General features: G+C 39.6%; 1 protein-coding gene across 3 annotated transcripts in view; it reads right to left on the bottom strand.

Moving 5' to 3' along the window:
* Positions 1 to 13,977, bottom strand: part of LOC122802701 (arylsulfatase H-like) — a 672,840-nt gene extending 658,863 nt beyond the window's left edge. The window contains exon 1 of one of the 3 annotated variants that reach the window (XM_044072448.1): positions 13,870 to 13,977. Coding sequence is in view for 1 of the 3 variants with exons in the window: in XM_044072446.1 (XP_043928381.1) it covers positions 12,937 to 13,209 (273 nt within the window). In the remaining 2 variants the exon portion in view is untranslated. The other 2 variants (XM_044072446.1, XM_044072447.1) reach the window with 2 other exon arrangements.
* Positions 13,978 to 16,717: the final 2,740 nt, after the last annotated feature.

Raw genomic sequence — 16,717 nt, 5'->3', positions numbered from 1 at the left:
TGTCATAATTCCATTTTACTCAGCCCTCATCAGACCAATAATTGAGTACAATGCTCCCTTTTGCATGTACCTCACCAGACACCTGCAACAACTGGACAGACCACAGAGGTTGCTCACCAAGAAATTACAGGGTACACAAAACAAATCTTATGCAGAAAGAGTGAAAGCCCTGTCACTGTATTCTGTCCTATAGGATGCTGAGGGGTGACCTGTGCCTGGCTTATAGGGCAGTCTCTCATCCAGCCCTGATGGAAAAGCTACACATTTGTAAATCAAACTGCATGAGGGTCACTCACTTCAAGGATCTTAACCTAGTCTCTGACATCAGCAGGTCACGCTGAAGAGATAGATACATCTCCCAGAGGCAGCCACTTCTATGGAATAAGCTTCCAATTCATGTAAAAGATAGCATCTCCCAGACCCTCTTCAAACACAATATAGATCAATGGATGGGTGACTGCAAATTCACTCTTTGGGTAGTGAACATGTCCCTGCTGGACAGAGGAAGTTGGTATTAACTACCATAGATGCTTACCTCTGAGAACTTCACTCACCTAACCACCAACAATTGAGGCAACTCAGGATAAATATGGCTAGGCTTGTAAAGGCTCTAGGGCCATTAGCCTAATAACTTTCTATGAACCTATAAGAACCTTGTTTTTTTTTTTTGGGGGGGGGGGTTGTGGTGCACAGTTATTTGAAAGCTATACATGCAGAAACTTGATTTATTTGTTTATTATGTATTTATTTATTTATTTATTTATTTATTTCACATTTCTTAACCAGGTTCTTCTAACTGAGCACAGGCCAATTTTCAGTGGAGACCCGAGGAGATAAGCGCCAAGAAAGTTAATGACAATTTTACAGTAACGGGCTTCACAACATTAGCAAAGATAATTTTACAGTATCTATACATAGTAAGATAGTATGTTTTTTTAAAAAAGAGAAAGAAACATAACAATAAACAAGTACCTTCCATATGGCATACATACAGAATATACAGTTCATTAGCTAAACAGAGCAGAACCAGCTAACCTACAGTTCAAAGTGGGAGATACAGGTGATAGAAACAGGATTAGGTAGGGTCATGGCAGGGGCATAACCAAGTATTTAGGAGAAAGTTCTTCAGTTTTTTTTTTTTTTTTTTTTGAAGAGGTTAGTGTGAGAAATGCAGCATATATTGGCAGGGAGGTTGTTCCAGAATTTAGTTATGGAGGATTCATATAAAATATTGTCAATGTTCATTTTGGATCTATAAGTTTAGAAAAGGAATTTGTCAGTACTGCGTAAAGAATGGGAAGTGGTATAGTAAGTGACTACACTGGGGAGAGAGGAACAAGCAGTTGGTTTATTGAGAAGGAAGTGGGTTATATGGAGTTGAGGTAATTTGAGATGATGGGGAAGTTCAATCCAGTGTAACTTATTAAGAGCAAGGCTATGGTGGGTGGAATTAGGTAAGTTAGCTGCAAATTTTGCAATTTTATTATGTTTGTTCCAGTTTTGAGAGTAGGCAGGATTGAAGTTTACTAAGAACTGGTGCTCCATAAAGGTGGCTGCGAAGTAGGCAGGCTTGGCCCAAGGAATCAGAAGACAGAATTTTTTTGTTGCAATATAAAAGACCAAACTTTTGATTAGTTTTCTTAATCGATTGTTGGATGTGTAAGTCAAATTTTAGTTGGTCCTCAGCTGTCATGCCTAGTAATTTTGTGGGAGCTTCAATTTTAATGATGGTTTTAAGAGAAGAGATGAAGAAGGAGAGCTTACGATGATCACTGGCTCTGGGGAGAAAGAGAAGGAAATCTGTTTATTTATGATTCAAGATTAGCTGACTTTCATTTAGCCAGCTTTCAAATGACAGGAAAGACTGTTGTGTAAGTGTCTGAAGTTGTGAGATTGACTTTGAGCATGTGGTCAGAGTAGAGTCATCTGTGTATTGTATGAGGGTTAAGTGGGTAGTGGAAGAATGGCGGTCATTGGTAAAAATGTTAAAAAGAAGGGGTCCCAGCATGCAGCCCTGTGGTATGCCAGTGTGCATTGGGAGAAAAGTAGAGCAAGAAGACTGCCATTTGATAGACTGTAGTCTGTCTGTGAGACAACTGGAGAAGCATGAGAGAGTTGAGGTGGAAAGATTTAAGTCAGCTAGTTTGTTTAGTAGTTTGGAGTGAGATACTGTGCCAAATGCTTTCAAAAGCTCTAGGAACAGATATGAGGCCAGTTTGTTGTTATCTCTAGCTTCCGTGATAGTGTGAGTAAAGGATAGAAGGGCAGTAGAGGTACTACTGTTTGGTTGAAATCCATGTTGGGTAGGAGTCAAGAGGTTATTTTGAATGAGGAATTTCAGTATCTAGTTATGTGTGAATTTTTCAAGAATTTTGGATAGTGAGAATAGTATAGCAATGGGTTTACATTTGGAGGGATCAGTGGAGTCTGCACCTTTGTGGAGGGGAATTAAGTAGAAAGACTTCCAGATGTCGGGTACAGTAGATTCTTTAATAGATCTATTAATAAGTATTGAGACTGGATAGGCAATAGTGTTAACTGCTAGTTTCAGAAAGAGGGGTAGATTGTCAGCAGAGAGAGGTCAAGGCTTAAGTTTTAGAAGGAGAGACTTTGTGTAGGAAATTGAGATAGGGTTGAGAGAGAAACGTTTCATTATTTCTGGTTTGAAACAGTGTTTTGGGACAGAGGTTGTGGCTGGCATTTAATTTGCTAATGGTATCAATAAAAAACTGGTTAAGGAGAGAGGCAGTGTCTTGGTCTGCAAGGTTGGTAGTTTGTGTTTTACCAGGGTGAAGGATTGAGTTAATATTTCTCCAGAAGTTTTTGGGGTTGGATTGATGAGTGAATTGTGCATTGACGTAATTTTTTTTGTCATTATATATTTGTTTTTTGGTGCAAATTCTTATTTCTTTAACTAATTGGTGGTGAGTGGGGAATTTGTTTTTTTTTTTTTTTGCCAGGTTTTCTAGGTGAAGTCTATTCTGTGCACTAATATACGAGTATCTTTACTGAGCCAGGAGGCATAGTTTAATTTTATTCTTATTTAAAGTTTTGTTTTCACCTCCACACTAAGCAGCCCAGCATCAGCAGTGCTTAACAAGTTTTAAAAGATACTAATGCCAAGTAGTAAAGGGTTTTTATGGATAGCTCCGCAAAGCTGAGGCATAGACAAGTAAAGACTTTTATTTATTTATTGCATTTGTTTACTGGGAAAGTCCACTGGGCCTAAAATAACCCATTTTCGGTGGAGGCCCATGGAGAAAACTCCGGCAAGAACATGGATGCAGAAAAAAAATTAAATATTAATTGGTACAGAAGTAGAAGCAGTGTTACACTTAGTGGTTACAGTGATATATACAGGATATATACATAAAAGCAGGAATTCAGTTGGTTTGATTACAGTAACATATACAGAATATATACATAAAAACAGGAATTTAGTTGGTTGCCAGATGAATTCAGAGTGGTTTTAATGCAGAGCTCCACAAAGCTGAGGCACATACATTACTGCAGAGAAGTAAAGGGATTTAATGGATAGCTCCACAAAGCTGGGGCACAGACATTACCACAGAGTAGTAAAGGGTTTTAATGTAGAGCTCCACAAAGCTGAGGCACAGACATTACCACAGAGTAGTAAAGGGTTTTAACTGATAGTTCCGCAAAGCTGGGGTACAGACATTACCACAGAGTAGTAAAGGGTTTTAATGTAGAGCTTCACAAAGCTGAGGCACAGACATTACCACAGAGTATTAAAGGAATTTAATGGATAGCTCCACAAAGCTGGGGCACAGACATTACCACAGAGTTGTAAAGGGTTTTACTGTAGAGCTCCACAAAACTGAGGCACAGACATTACCACAGAGTAGTAAAGAGTTTTAATGGAGAGCTCCACAAAGCTGAGGCACAGACATTACCACAGAGTAGTAAAGGGTTTTAATGGAGAGCTCCACAAAGCTGAGGCACAGCTTCTTCATGTCTTTATGACCACAAATAAAACTATTATCATACTGCATCACCACTGCTTAAGGCATAACTTCTAAAAGATTTATACACTCTTATCTTGGCAACTACTATAGATAACTCCTCTTAAGTCTGCCTTTTATTCAGAAAGAGTAGCTGTAGAAATATCAGTGTCTGAGAATCCATGAAAGCTATGCCAATACCATAGTGTCACACCAAATGTTAAACTGATGTGTTGGTTATACACACTTTATAGTAAACACAAAAATGAGAGTAGGATGGTGAGAAGTCTGTTTTACACAATACAGTCTGCAGTGACAGACATAGTAGTAAGACATAATAGCCTAGAATCACAGTAAATTAATTTCTGAATTTGTCTTTTATTTTTAAAAGTAAAGGCAATCATCCAGGGCTATAAAAACTTCATATACATATATTCAAATATACGTGTGGGGGGGGGGGTTGCATGCTCATGCATGCAAAGGCATGTCTGAAACTTCTCATTTTGTTAAGGAAACAATCTATTTTAAATTACTTTTAGGAAGAAAAAAAAATACAAAAGAAGAATATGTGAGGGGAAGAAGTAAGAAAGAACAGAAAGAAAGTAAATAGAATGAAGAAAGTACAGTTGTGTAAAATCGTACCATAATTCTAGATGCCCTTCTCTTCACTGTTGCAATATTCATTACAATAGAGATCCCCTGTCAAGGGTGGCCTGATGTCCGGCCAGTACACCAAAGCCTTTAGGTTGCTTTAAGGTATGCTGTATGTCACACATATGCTCATTACTTACCATAGGGCATAAAGCTGACACCAAGACATACCATTCTCAGAAATGAGAACCCCAGTAAGAACACCAGTCCAATGTGTTGAGGAGTAATCAGTACATCCAGAAGTTAAATGGACCAGGGGGAGGAGGGAGGGAGTGAATACTGCAACAATGAAGAGAAGGACAGTTATGCTAAGATTTTATACAACTGTACTATGTCCTTCTGCTGCACTGTTGCAGTATTCGTTATGACAGAGAGACTGCAAAGGCTCAGAAAGAAGAGAAGGAGGAGCAAGAGAAAAAAAGAATGTGACCGAGAAGAACAGGAAATCAGACAGCAACTGGTTTATCAGGAGGAGGAGACTTCTCAGGCATAGAAGTCTGGGTAGCTTTAGAGGACAAGCCCACTTCCCACGCTTCTTACCATTAGAGAGAGGGTGAAACTGCCTAAGAACAAAAGCTGGCATATTGGGGTAATTTCTCTGAAATTTAGACACAGTAGAAACAAAAACATGTTTAAGTTTCTCTAAGGCCTTGCATTTATCCTGAACAGACTTAAGCAAATCAGCAGCAGCTTCACAAAACAAGTGTTTGTTGTTGACAGGAGCATCCATCAACTTAGCCTTAATATCATCCAGCAAAGTTTGAGCCAAAGCCTGGAGTATCTCTTCATTGCAAAACCAAAGGCATCAGCTCTAGAAGAAGCATCATAACTACACTTAATGGAATGGTGAGCCGCCATATCTCTCAATCTCTTATTGCTCTTATAAACTTAGAGAGTTCCTAGAGAAACAGAATTTGTTTTAATATGCATTTTCTGAAGGATTAGATGTCTGAAACTCAAATGTATGTCATTATTTAGCGACTACAATTCTGAGATCACCCCAGTGATTTGCCAGGGAGAAAGAGGAACAGGCCAAAAATATGTGCCAATTATCTGGACATTCTGTGAAAATCTGTACATTTGAGAGGTATGTGAGCCACCTGGGAAGAAGTCCCTAACAGGGAAACATCAGAAGTCTTCGTTTCAGAGTCCACAACATCAGAAATTACCTGACAAGCCTAGGAAAAAAGTGCCCAAATGTATCTTGACATATGGGTCTGATAACTGACAGCCCTAAATGCTAAGGTAACAGAGGTATAGACCTTCTTACCTAGTCTTTCCATCATCCTGCTATCTTTCCTAGAAGGAAATAACTTAGCAGAAGGCAGCAAATGAGATGGTTTGTCAGATGCCACAGACACCACAGAAGGATCAGCAGAAGAACACCTACATGGAAATGTACAGTCCTCAGGCATCGGTATTCTTGGGGGCAGGGGGGCTGGGAATCAGGAGTCTTAGGTATAATACAAAAGGCATCCAATAATGCATCCAAAACAGGAGGAAAAGCAGAAGGTCTAGGAGAGTCCATTTGCAGGAGCTTGTATTACCTCTTCTGTACCTCAGACAACTGGGCACAATCTCATTTAAAGAACTCCAAAGGAGCATCAGAACTTGTAGATTCCTCTTCATTAGACCCATAGTTTAAAGGAGAGGGAATCTAAAATGAATAAGCAAAGGATTCCTCATCTGAATTCACATGCTCCTCAGAGGAATCCTCTCTCCTAGATTTTTTAAAGGGAGTAGAAGACCAAGGAGGAGCTGGAACAGAAACTCCATGAGGAGGTTTCAAAGCTAGCAGAGCATTAAACAACCCCTGAGTGAAATTCTACCATTCACACTGCGGGTCTTTAGGAGATGGAGAAATATGCTTAGTCTTTTACTTTTTCTTGAAAGGGACATCCACCTTGTAAAATTTAGATGACTCAGACCCCAGATGGCATTTAATAATTGTAGTTGAGACTTCCTTTCTAACAAGAATATGAGGAACACCCATAGGCTCCTTGGAAATAATCAGCCACGGTTCCCCCCAAACATCTAAAGTGGATGTCTGTAAGTCCTCCAGGGACATGCAGAAGGTTGGATCTATGCCAGCCTCTGAAATGTTCAGGGCAGAAGACTCCAGTGGCAGAGCCGGATGATTGCCTGGGTTTTCACTTGCCTCAGGAGAGATGTCCATTGGAGGTGGCACAGTAGAAGAATCTGACTTTGATTTCTTGGCCTTCTTCTTAATGGACAGCTGACCCTCTGAGCGGGAAGTTTCTTACCATCATGTCTTTCACTAAAATCTTAAAATGTTGCTTTTACAAATACAAGGCCAATGGTTTTAGGAACAAAGGCTAGACAAATTGAACAGGATGTATGGTCATTGGAGGCACCAAAAAATAAGAACTGCTAATGATGGTCCTGATGGGGAATCCATCTCCCACACTGACATTTACCCATCTTGGATGACATGAGGTCCCACAAGCAACAAAACCAAAAGAAAAAGATACAAAAGAAGAATATGTGAGGGAAGAAGTAAGAAAGAACAGAAAGAAAGTAAATAGAATGAAGAAAGTACAGTTGTGTAAAATCGCACCATAATTCTAGATGCCCTTCTCTTCACTGTTGCAATATTCATTACAATAGAGATCCTGTCAAGGGTGGCCTGATGTCCGGCCAGTACACCAAAGCCTTTAGGTTGCTTTAAGGTATGCTGTATGTCACACATATGCTCATTACTTACCATAGGGCATAAAGCTGACACCAAGACATACCATTCTCAGAAATGAGAACCCCAGTAAGAACACCAGTCCAATGTGTTGAGGAGTAATCAGTACATCCAGAAGTTAAATGGACCAGGGGGAGGAGGGAGGAGTGAATACTGCAACAATGAAGAGAAGGACAGTTATGCTAAGATTTTATACAACTGTACTATGTCCTTCTGCTGCACTGTTGCAGTATTCGTTATGACAGAGAGACTGCAAAGGCTCAGAAAGAAGAGAAGGAGGAGCAAGAGAAAAAAAGAATGTGACCGAGAAGAACAGGAAATCAGACAGCAACTGGTTTATCAGGAGGAGGAGACTTCTCAGGCATAGAAGTCTGGGTAGCTTTAGAGGACAAGCCCACTTCCCACGCTTCTTACCATTAGAGAGAGGGTGAAACTGCCTAAGAACAAAAGCTGGCATATTGGGGTAATTTCTCTGAAATTTAGACACAGTAGAAACAAAAACATGTTTAAGTTTCTCTAAGGCCTTGCATTTATCCTGAACAGACTTAAGCAAATCAGCAGCAGCTTCACAAAACAAGTGTTTGTTGTTGACAGGAGCATCCATCAACTTAGCCTTAATATCATCCAGCAAAAGTTTGAGCCAAAGCCTGGAGTATCTCTTCATTGCAAAACCAAAGGCATCAGCTCTAGAAGAAGCATCATAACTACACTTAATGGAATGGTGAGCCGCCATATCTCTCAATCTCTTATTGCTCTTATAAACTTAGAGAGTTCCTAGAGAAACAGAATTTGTTTTAATATGCATTTTCTGAAGGATTAGATGTCTGAAACTCAAATGTATGTCATTATTTAGCGACTACAATTCTGAGATCACCCCAGTGATTTGCCAGGGAGAAAGAGGAACAGGCCAAAAATATGTGCCAATTATCTGGACATTCTGTGAAAATCTGTACATTTGAGAGGTATGTGAGCCACCTGGGAAGAAGTCCCTAACAGGGAAACATCAGAAGTCTTCGTTTCAGAGTCCACAACATCAGAAATTACCTGACAAGCCTAGGAAAAAAGTGCCCAAATGTATCTTGACATATGGGTCTGATAACTGACAGCCCTAAATGCTAAGGTAACAGAGGTATAGACCTTCTTACCTAGTCTTTCCATCATCCTGCTATCTTTCCTAGAAGGAAATAACTTAGCAGAAGGCAGCAAATGAGATGGTTTGTCAGATGCCACAGACACCACAGAAGGATCAGCAGAAGAACACCTACATGGAAATGTACAGTCCTCAGGCATCGGTATTCTTGGGGGCAGGGGGGCTGGGAATCAGGAGTCTTAGGTATAATACAAAAGGCATCCAATAATGCATCCAAAACAGGAGGAAAAGCAGAAGGTCTAGGAGAGTCCATTTGCAGGAGCTTGTATTACCTCTTCTGTACATCAGACAACTGGGCACAATCTCATTTAAAGAACTCCAAAGGAGCATCAGAACTTGTAGATTCCTCTTCATTAGACCCATAGTTTAAAGGAGAGGGAATCTAAAATGAATAAGCAAAGGATTCCTCATCTGAATTCACATGCTCCTCAGAGGAATCCTCTCTCCTAGATTTTTTAAAGGGAGTAGAAGACCAAGGAGGAGCTGGAACAGAAACTCCATGAGGAGGTTTCAAAGCTAGCAGAGCATTAAACAACCCCTGAGTGAAATTCTACCATTCACACTCTTGGTCTTTAGGAGATGGAGAAATATGCTTAGTCTTTTACTTTTTCTTGAAAGGGACATCCACCTTGTAAAATTTAGATGACTCAGACCCCAGATGGCATTTAATAATTGTAGTTGAGACTTCCTTTCTAACAAGAATATGAGGAACACCCATAGGCTCCTTGGAAATAATCAGCCACGGTTCCCCCCAAACATCTAAAGTGGATGTCTGTAAGTCCTCCAGGGACATGCAGAAGGTTGGATCTATGCCAGCCTCTGAAATGTTCAGGGCAGAAGACTCCAGTGGCAGAGCCGGATGATTGCCTGGGTTTTCACTTGCCTCAGGAGAGATGTCCATTGGAGGTGGCACAGTAGAAGAATCTGACTTTGATTTCTTGGCCTTCTTCTTAATGGACAGCTGACCCTCTGAGCGGGAAGTTTCTTACCATCATGTCTTTCACTAAAATCTTAAAATGTTGCTTTTACAAATACAAGGCCAATGGTTTTAGGAACAAAGGCTAGACAAATTGAACAGGATGTATGGTCATTGGAGGCACCAAAAAAATAAGAACTGCTAATGATGGTCCTGATGGGGAATCCATCTCCCACACTGACATTTACCCATCTTGGATGACATGAGGTCCCACAAGCAACAAAACCAAAAGAAAAAAGATAAGGTCAAAAAACCCCAATGAGACACTTATCTGAAACAGCTTGGTGAACCAGCAACCGGAGTGGGTGTTCAGATCGAAGCTCAAGAGATGGCGTTCAGACTTGCAGCAAAGACGTTCTAAGGATGGTATACCCAGACATCACCTTTATGCCCTATGCTACATGAGGAGCATATGTGTGACATACGGCTTACCTTAAAGCAACCTAAAGGCTTTACATACTGGACAGATGTTGGGCTGGCCTTGGCAGGCAATCCCTATTGTAATGAATACTGGAGCAGTAAAATGGAAGGACATTGATATATGACAGCTAGTTTTTTTTTACCATTATGATTGAGTGCAAAATATGAATAGTCAGTCTTGCCTCCCTATAGACATGCAGATGAGATGAGAAGGGATAAGAGCAGAGCCAGTGAACTGCAAATAATGAACAACAGAAAGACATTTTCTTCAATACCAACCATATTCCAGAAGAGTATCCCCAAACTATTGACTGTTGTGGACATTTTTTCTCCTGGTATATAAATCCCTGAATTTCTAAAATGCCTTGATGTTTTCTCACTAAAATTTCTGAGGGCTGTTATTGGCATAACTACATGGAAGTCTACATTTTAGAGTTAATGGTATCTCATGTGGGTGAACTCTGAATTAACAGATAAAATCATGGAATACAAAAAATACACTATCAGCATTTTTTTCTGAATGGCAGTAGTAAACTAATGACCCAATGCAACAACATCCTAACATCTTGCACATGTGATGGCTGCCCCCTTTAACCTCTGTGCCCCAGCCTAACCAGGCCTCTGTATATTTGGAGAAAGAAATCAGACTTCAGGAAGAAATCTCATGCAAATGCAAGAAGAATACAGAAACTAAAAACACAGACAGGCAGACAGATACACACATACAGACACACAGACACACATACCAGAGATTACAACTGAACCCCAGACCCTGGAAGATGTGAGACAAAAATATTAAGCAAGTGTATGTGTGTGTGTGTGTGTGTGTGTGTGTGTGTGTGTGTGTGTGTGTGTGTGTGTGTGTGTGTGTGTGTGTGTGTGTGTGCATGTGTGCGTGCATGTGTGTGTGTGTGTGTGTGTGTGTGCGCGCGCACATGTGTATGTGTGTATATACGTGCATGCAAGTTTGTATATTCTAAGAAATGTGTACTCTGTTAAAATTGCTAATGATAGTCATTAACATAATGCAAATACAATGACACATTAACTTGCATAATAAGGTGATCAGTGTCTGTTGCTGCATTCCTGAAGGGGTTAAGTGATCAAAAAGAAATGTAGACCTCAAAATTACATGATAACCATACATGGACTCAATGCAACACTTTTTAGGAGAGGAATAGAGGAAACAGTATAAGCTTTTGCTAATATAAGAACTGTGTACAGATGACAGTTGTAATGACACCAAATGGAGAAATAAGAAGAAGCTGACAATTGAAATAGAACGGCAAATAGTGGAGCAAGTTAACAGCTTCAATTACATGAGAGAGGTGGTTGAGGAGAAAGGAAGTCTGAATAAGGAGATCAAAGCTATAATTAGAGGGGCTGAGGCCAAGTGGAACAGAGTGCCAGGGGCTAGTATATGATAGAAGAATGCAAAAGAAGCTGAAACGTAAGGTGTACAAAACAGTGGTGAGGCCAGTAGGTACAGAAACCTGGGCAGTAAAGGCAAAGCAGTTGAGGAAGCTAGAGGTACTGGAGATGAAGTGCCTAAGACGGGGAGTAGGATACACACTATGGGGCAGACGAAGAATTAAGAACATAAGAGAAGAAGTTCAAGTAGCTGCAGTTGCAACAAAGGTCACACATAACAGATTACTGTAGTTCAGGCACATGTGCAGGAATGCAAAAAACAATAAGGTGAAATAGGTTTGGACAGACAGGGAGAAGGCAAGAGGAAATGAGATGTCCATCGGTGAGATAAATGGACTGCTTGAGAGTAGATCTGCTTCAGTCAAAAAAGGTAGAAGAGTCGGACTGAATCGAGAGAGATGGCGACAACTGACATGACATCCCATTCCCGTGGAGAAAAAGGGGATTGATGATGAGGATGATGACACTGATGTCTACAGCTTTTAGGGTAGTTAAAGAAACTGACAACACATGCAGGCTAATAATGTTTTCCTTAATGTGACTCACATATTCTTTTCATTTTTTCTTTCTTTCCTTAAGGGACTTAACTTTTCTGTTATTTTCCAAAACCCTGTTAATGAAGTTCGCAGGCATGTGACAGCAGAACCTGATCCAGCATTAGTCTGGCATAAGGCAAAGCTAATCCTAGATGTGATGTTAGTCCAATGCAACTTGAGCAAACACACATACACACCCGCTGCATACATCCCTATTTGCAATTTTGAGAACCACTAATTCATATGTTGTAGGGTATTTCTTCGCAATGAAATTAGAAACCAGAACAAAGGCAGACTCCACACAAAACTATACCAGAAAACTGATTGCAGTGAAGCAACAATGTTAAAGTCTTGCACTACTGTGCCCCCATGACTTCACGTGTCTATATTTATTCTGAAAAGTGAACGTTATCAGTTCAACAACTGTTACCAATGTGAGTTTGTGCTGGTACCAGTCAGGTTTCCATAACGGTTACTTATCTGTATACTTCTGAAACATTGTCACAGCTGGAATTTACAATTAATGGTTAGGAAGGTAGATATGAAAAAAGGACTTCTAAATTAAAAAAAAAAGTAGTATACAATTAAATATTTCAATGCTCAGAAGTGGACTGCATTAAAAACACCATCATAATGGAGTCAAAAGAAAGAATAAAAAAAAAAAAAAAACAATTCTAAGTACTTACCAAGTGATCTGCTTTAGGCACACTACCCAGCCTTTAGTGGTTGTTGATGAGAGCACATTGTCAGCCTCCTTCAGCACACCAGCCTTATACTACCTCTTCATGGCCATGGCCTTTCTTACTATAAAGACAATGTATGGCTAAATAAAATAAATACAGCACAATAAGATAGTAATACTCACTTTTGCTGATCAGGCCGATTATTCTCGATAATCTGTTTGATGTATGCTGTTCTCACTTTCAAATTTTTCTACATCTTTTATTCCAAAAAAAAATGTTTAAAGCAAAGTTTGATCCAATGCTTTCAAATCAAATCTAACTCCTGTATCAATCCCATAAACAGCTACTGATAGTCACAGAGTTTATTAGGCAAGTAGGGAATGAAAGTAGATTTGCAGGGTTTGTATATATACTTACTGACAATTTAGAGTCATCAGTCCAAGTATTGCATATCTTTAGGATGTGGGAGGAAACCTGACAGAGAAAGGTCACATGAACACATGTAAGACATGCCGACTGCACGGAAGGCACCAAATTGAGAAACAAACCAGTAAATGTCTTGCTGTGCTGTAGCAATACTACTGATTGCACTAATGCACCACCCAAATCCAGATTTACACCATGTAATACAATATTATGTATGATACTACCCTGAGGCAACAGCAATAACAAAAGCATCAAACTGAACATCTGTTCAGTAATGTAACTCACTGGTTTAACAAAGAGTCAAACTCACAAAGTGAGGGCACAATACATCTGCCACAGACTCACACATGCATGCATATCTAGCACCAAAGCTGAAATGAATAGTCCACTTTACAAAAGTCTGCATTAGAGCACTTCATAGGAAGCAGCAGCCATCCTTCTTTTATCTGCAATCAGAGTAATGTTCCTCTGCCTATCTGTCTTATTTGTTTTTTTACTGCATTGCACTGAACTGATTCTGTCATGAAGTTAATTACTTTATCAGTCTGACTGCTGCAGCAGGTCCTTACTGCCATTCTTTGCCAAGAACTTCCTGCTTATCTGATGTCACAGAGAGTTTGGGTATGCTCCTTTCCAGCCTGTCACACAGCAGCACTGAAGAATTTACTGACAGCAGTTCATTCCTTCCCCTTTACTTGCTTTGTGTGAATAACTGTGGCACATACCTCTTAACTGCTCCTGACTGCAGAATGTTTCTAATTTACCTCAGGCATTTTCCCATGTCCCTAGTAAACCTTTTGATTTCCTGGTAAACCATTCAGTCAGTCAGTTAGTAATCTCAGTCATTACAGATTCACCCTTCTTGTTCAAAAACTGCATGACAATGCAAAAACCTGTTTGGCTATTAACTTTTTTTTAACTTACTTAGTGTAATATTTAGAAAAATATACTTGCTTCTGGGTCTTCATCTTCCAATTATGTTTTGGCATTCTCCAGAATTCTTAGGCAAAAAATGTGAGAGCTATGCTTCTGCATGAGCAGAGCTGGTATGAGTTGCTACATATGTTAATGATTATTACATTTGCTACAAAGTTATACCCAAGGAAGTGACATGACAGCTTGTTTAATGTTTAGTGTGGTGGAATCAGCTTACTTTCGAAGGTGAACAGTTTCACCTTGTTCTAAAAGTTTGCACAGTCTGTGTTGCAATAGCTTTTCAGTTATCAGAATTAATTAGTAAACTGCATTTTCATCTCCATATAACAATGACCTGATTTTGTAGGAAAGAGTTGAGTCTATGAAAATTCAGCATTTGGAGCAGTTCATGCTGAACAGTAGACAAAAACAACAGAAGAAAGTGAACCACAGGAAGGAAGGCAGAGCCTACTTGAAGGGTTATGATGGACTACCTATATTTCCATATTACTTACAGTCACACTAATCCTATCTGCAAGGCATTTTGCTAATTTCATATTTCCTGTTGCAGACATGCATATTTAATAGTGCAAAAAAAAAAAAAAAACAGCTGAAGCGGTATGCAATGCAGGTTGACAAGTCTACTGATGTTGACAACAAGGCAATAATGCTTGTTGTTGTGCGATATATGTTTCAGGAGGATGTGCATGAGGATATGTTATGCGCATTACTGTTACCAACTAGCACCACATCTGCAGAACTATTCAAGTCTTTGAATGATTATATATCAAGGAAACTGAACTGATCCTTTTGTGTAAGTGTATGCATAGATGGAGCTGCTGCCATGACTAGATGTCTTTCTGGTTTCACTACTCGAGTCATGGAGGTTGCACCTCACTGTGAGTCTACATACTGTGTCATTCACAGAGAAATGCTAGTTAGGCAAAAAATGTCACCTGAACTTAACAATGTTTTGAATTATGTCATTAAAGTTATTCACCACATCTAAGTACATGTCCTTAACTTGTGGCTGGTCAAGGAGCTATGTGATGAGATGGATGCAGAGCACAAACATCTCTTATACACAGAAGTTAGATGGCTTTCTAAAGGTAGATCACTGCCAGAGTGTTTGAGTTACGAGATCTGCTTCAGAGATTTTTTTTAGAAAAACAGTCATCACTGGCAGCACATTTCAGTAACATGGAATGGATCACAAAACTCATTTACTTGTGTGACATATTCAGCTTGCTCAACAAACTCCACCTGTCACTTCAGGGGAGAAGGAAAACTGTCTTCAAGTTGGCAGATAAAATGGCTGCATTCAAAGACAAACTGGAACTGTGGGGATGGCAAGTGAACATGGGGATATTTGACAAGCTTCAAACATTAGCAGGGATTTTGGAAGAGACTGAGCCTGGGACATCATTCAACAAGTGGTGCACGATCACCTAAAAGAGTTTGAGCATTACTTTCCAACCACAAAAGACCAACAAACTGGGAAGGAATGGCTCTGTGACACATTTATTAACATGCCAGGTGAATTAACCTTGTCAGTGCTGGAAGAAGATCAACTGCTTGAGATTACAAACGATGGTCCGCTTAAAGGTACATTTGTGAAACCTTCAACTCTGCCAATGTTCTGGATTAAAATCAAGGTGGGCTATTCTAAGATTGCCATAAAAGCACTGAAAACCCTGCTTCCATTTCCATCATCCTATAAAAGCACTGAAAACCCTGCTTCCATTTCCATCATCCTATAAAAGCACTGAAAACCCTGCTTCCATTTCCATCATCCTATAAAAGCACTGAAAACTCTGCTTCCATTTCCATCATCTTATAAAAGCACTGAAAACCCTGCTTCCATTTCCATCATCCTATCTTTGTGAAGTGGATTTTTCTGCAATGACAGCAACCAAAATAAAATTACGGAGTACACTGGACATAAGGAACACACCGAGTATCATTGTTTCCATTCACTCCTAGATGGGACTGCGTCATTGCAGGAAAACAAGCTCAGGGTTCCCATTGATTCTGCGTTATGGTGAGTTGTATTTACTTTGACTATATTAGGAGTGACAGTATTGCAACACAAACCAAGAACCTGGAGAGGTAAAACAGCAACTACAATATGAAAACACCTGTTGCAGCACAGCAGAGAATGAAAACAAAGCCAGCAAAAGTCAACATAAACATTTATTGGCATAAACATTCAGTGGCAGAATTGTATTTCTCAAGACTCTGCACTTTGCTCACAGTTATATCCATGGACTCTGTTAGTAGTAGCCCATATATACTTTGAGGATTTTATTATTATTGTTATATGCTAATAAGATCAGTTTTATGCTGTTAGGCAGACTGTTCTGCTTCATGTTATAATTGTAGTTATTCTCACTTGTACTATTACTATTGTGATGTACTAACATTATGCTGTTATTATGCATATTTTAACTTATTGCAAACACTCACTGTCCAACCCAATACCATATTCATGGGCAACTTCAATTATCCCACTATTAACTGGCAATCATATACAACACAAAATGTGAAGGCACAGAGATTCCTGGATTTTGTAAACACAAACTCCAAAGACCATATTGTCAATACACTGACTAGGGATGCAAATATACTTGCTCTGGTCCTCAGTAATATGGGAAAGTGCTGCAGCACCCCTCCCCCCCCTCCTTGTAATGTCTCCTTTGGTAAGGTCAGACCACAGAATAGTCTCATTTGAAGTAAAAATAAAGCTCAGATCCTCAGCTAAATCTAGAATGTTCAGGAACTACTTTAAGGCTAACTTACTACTATTAAGTGATAACCTGGCAAAACTTCAAGCACCCTTAAACTCTGAGGGCCTTGC

Source organism: Protopterus annectens, chromosome 5.part0 (assembly GCF_019279795.1).
Source record: "Protopterus annectens isolate FY-2018-M chromosome 5.part0, PAN1.0, whole genome shotgun sequence".
Lineage (NCBI taxonomy): Eukaryota > Metazoa > Chordata > Ceratodontiformes > Protopteridae > Protopterus > Protopterus annectens.
Note: the sequence above shows the minus strand (reverse complement) of the source record. Positions and strands in the feature narration are given on the sequence as shown.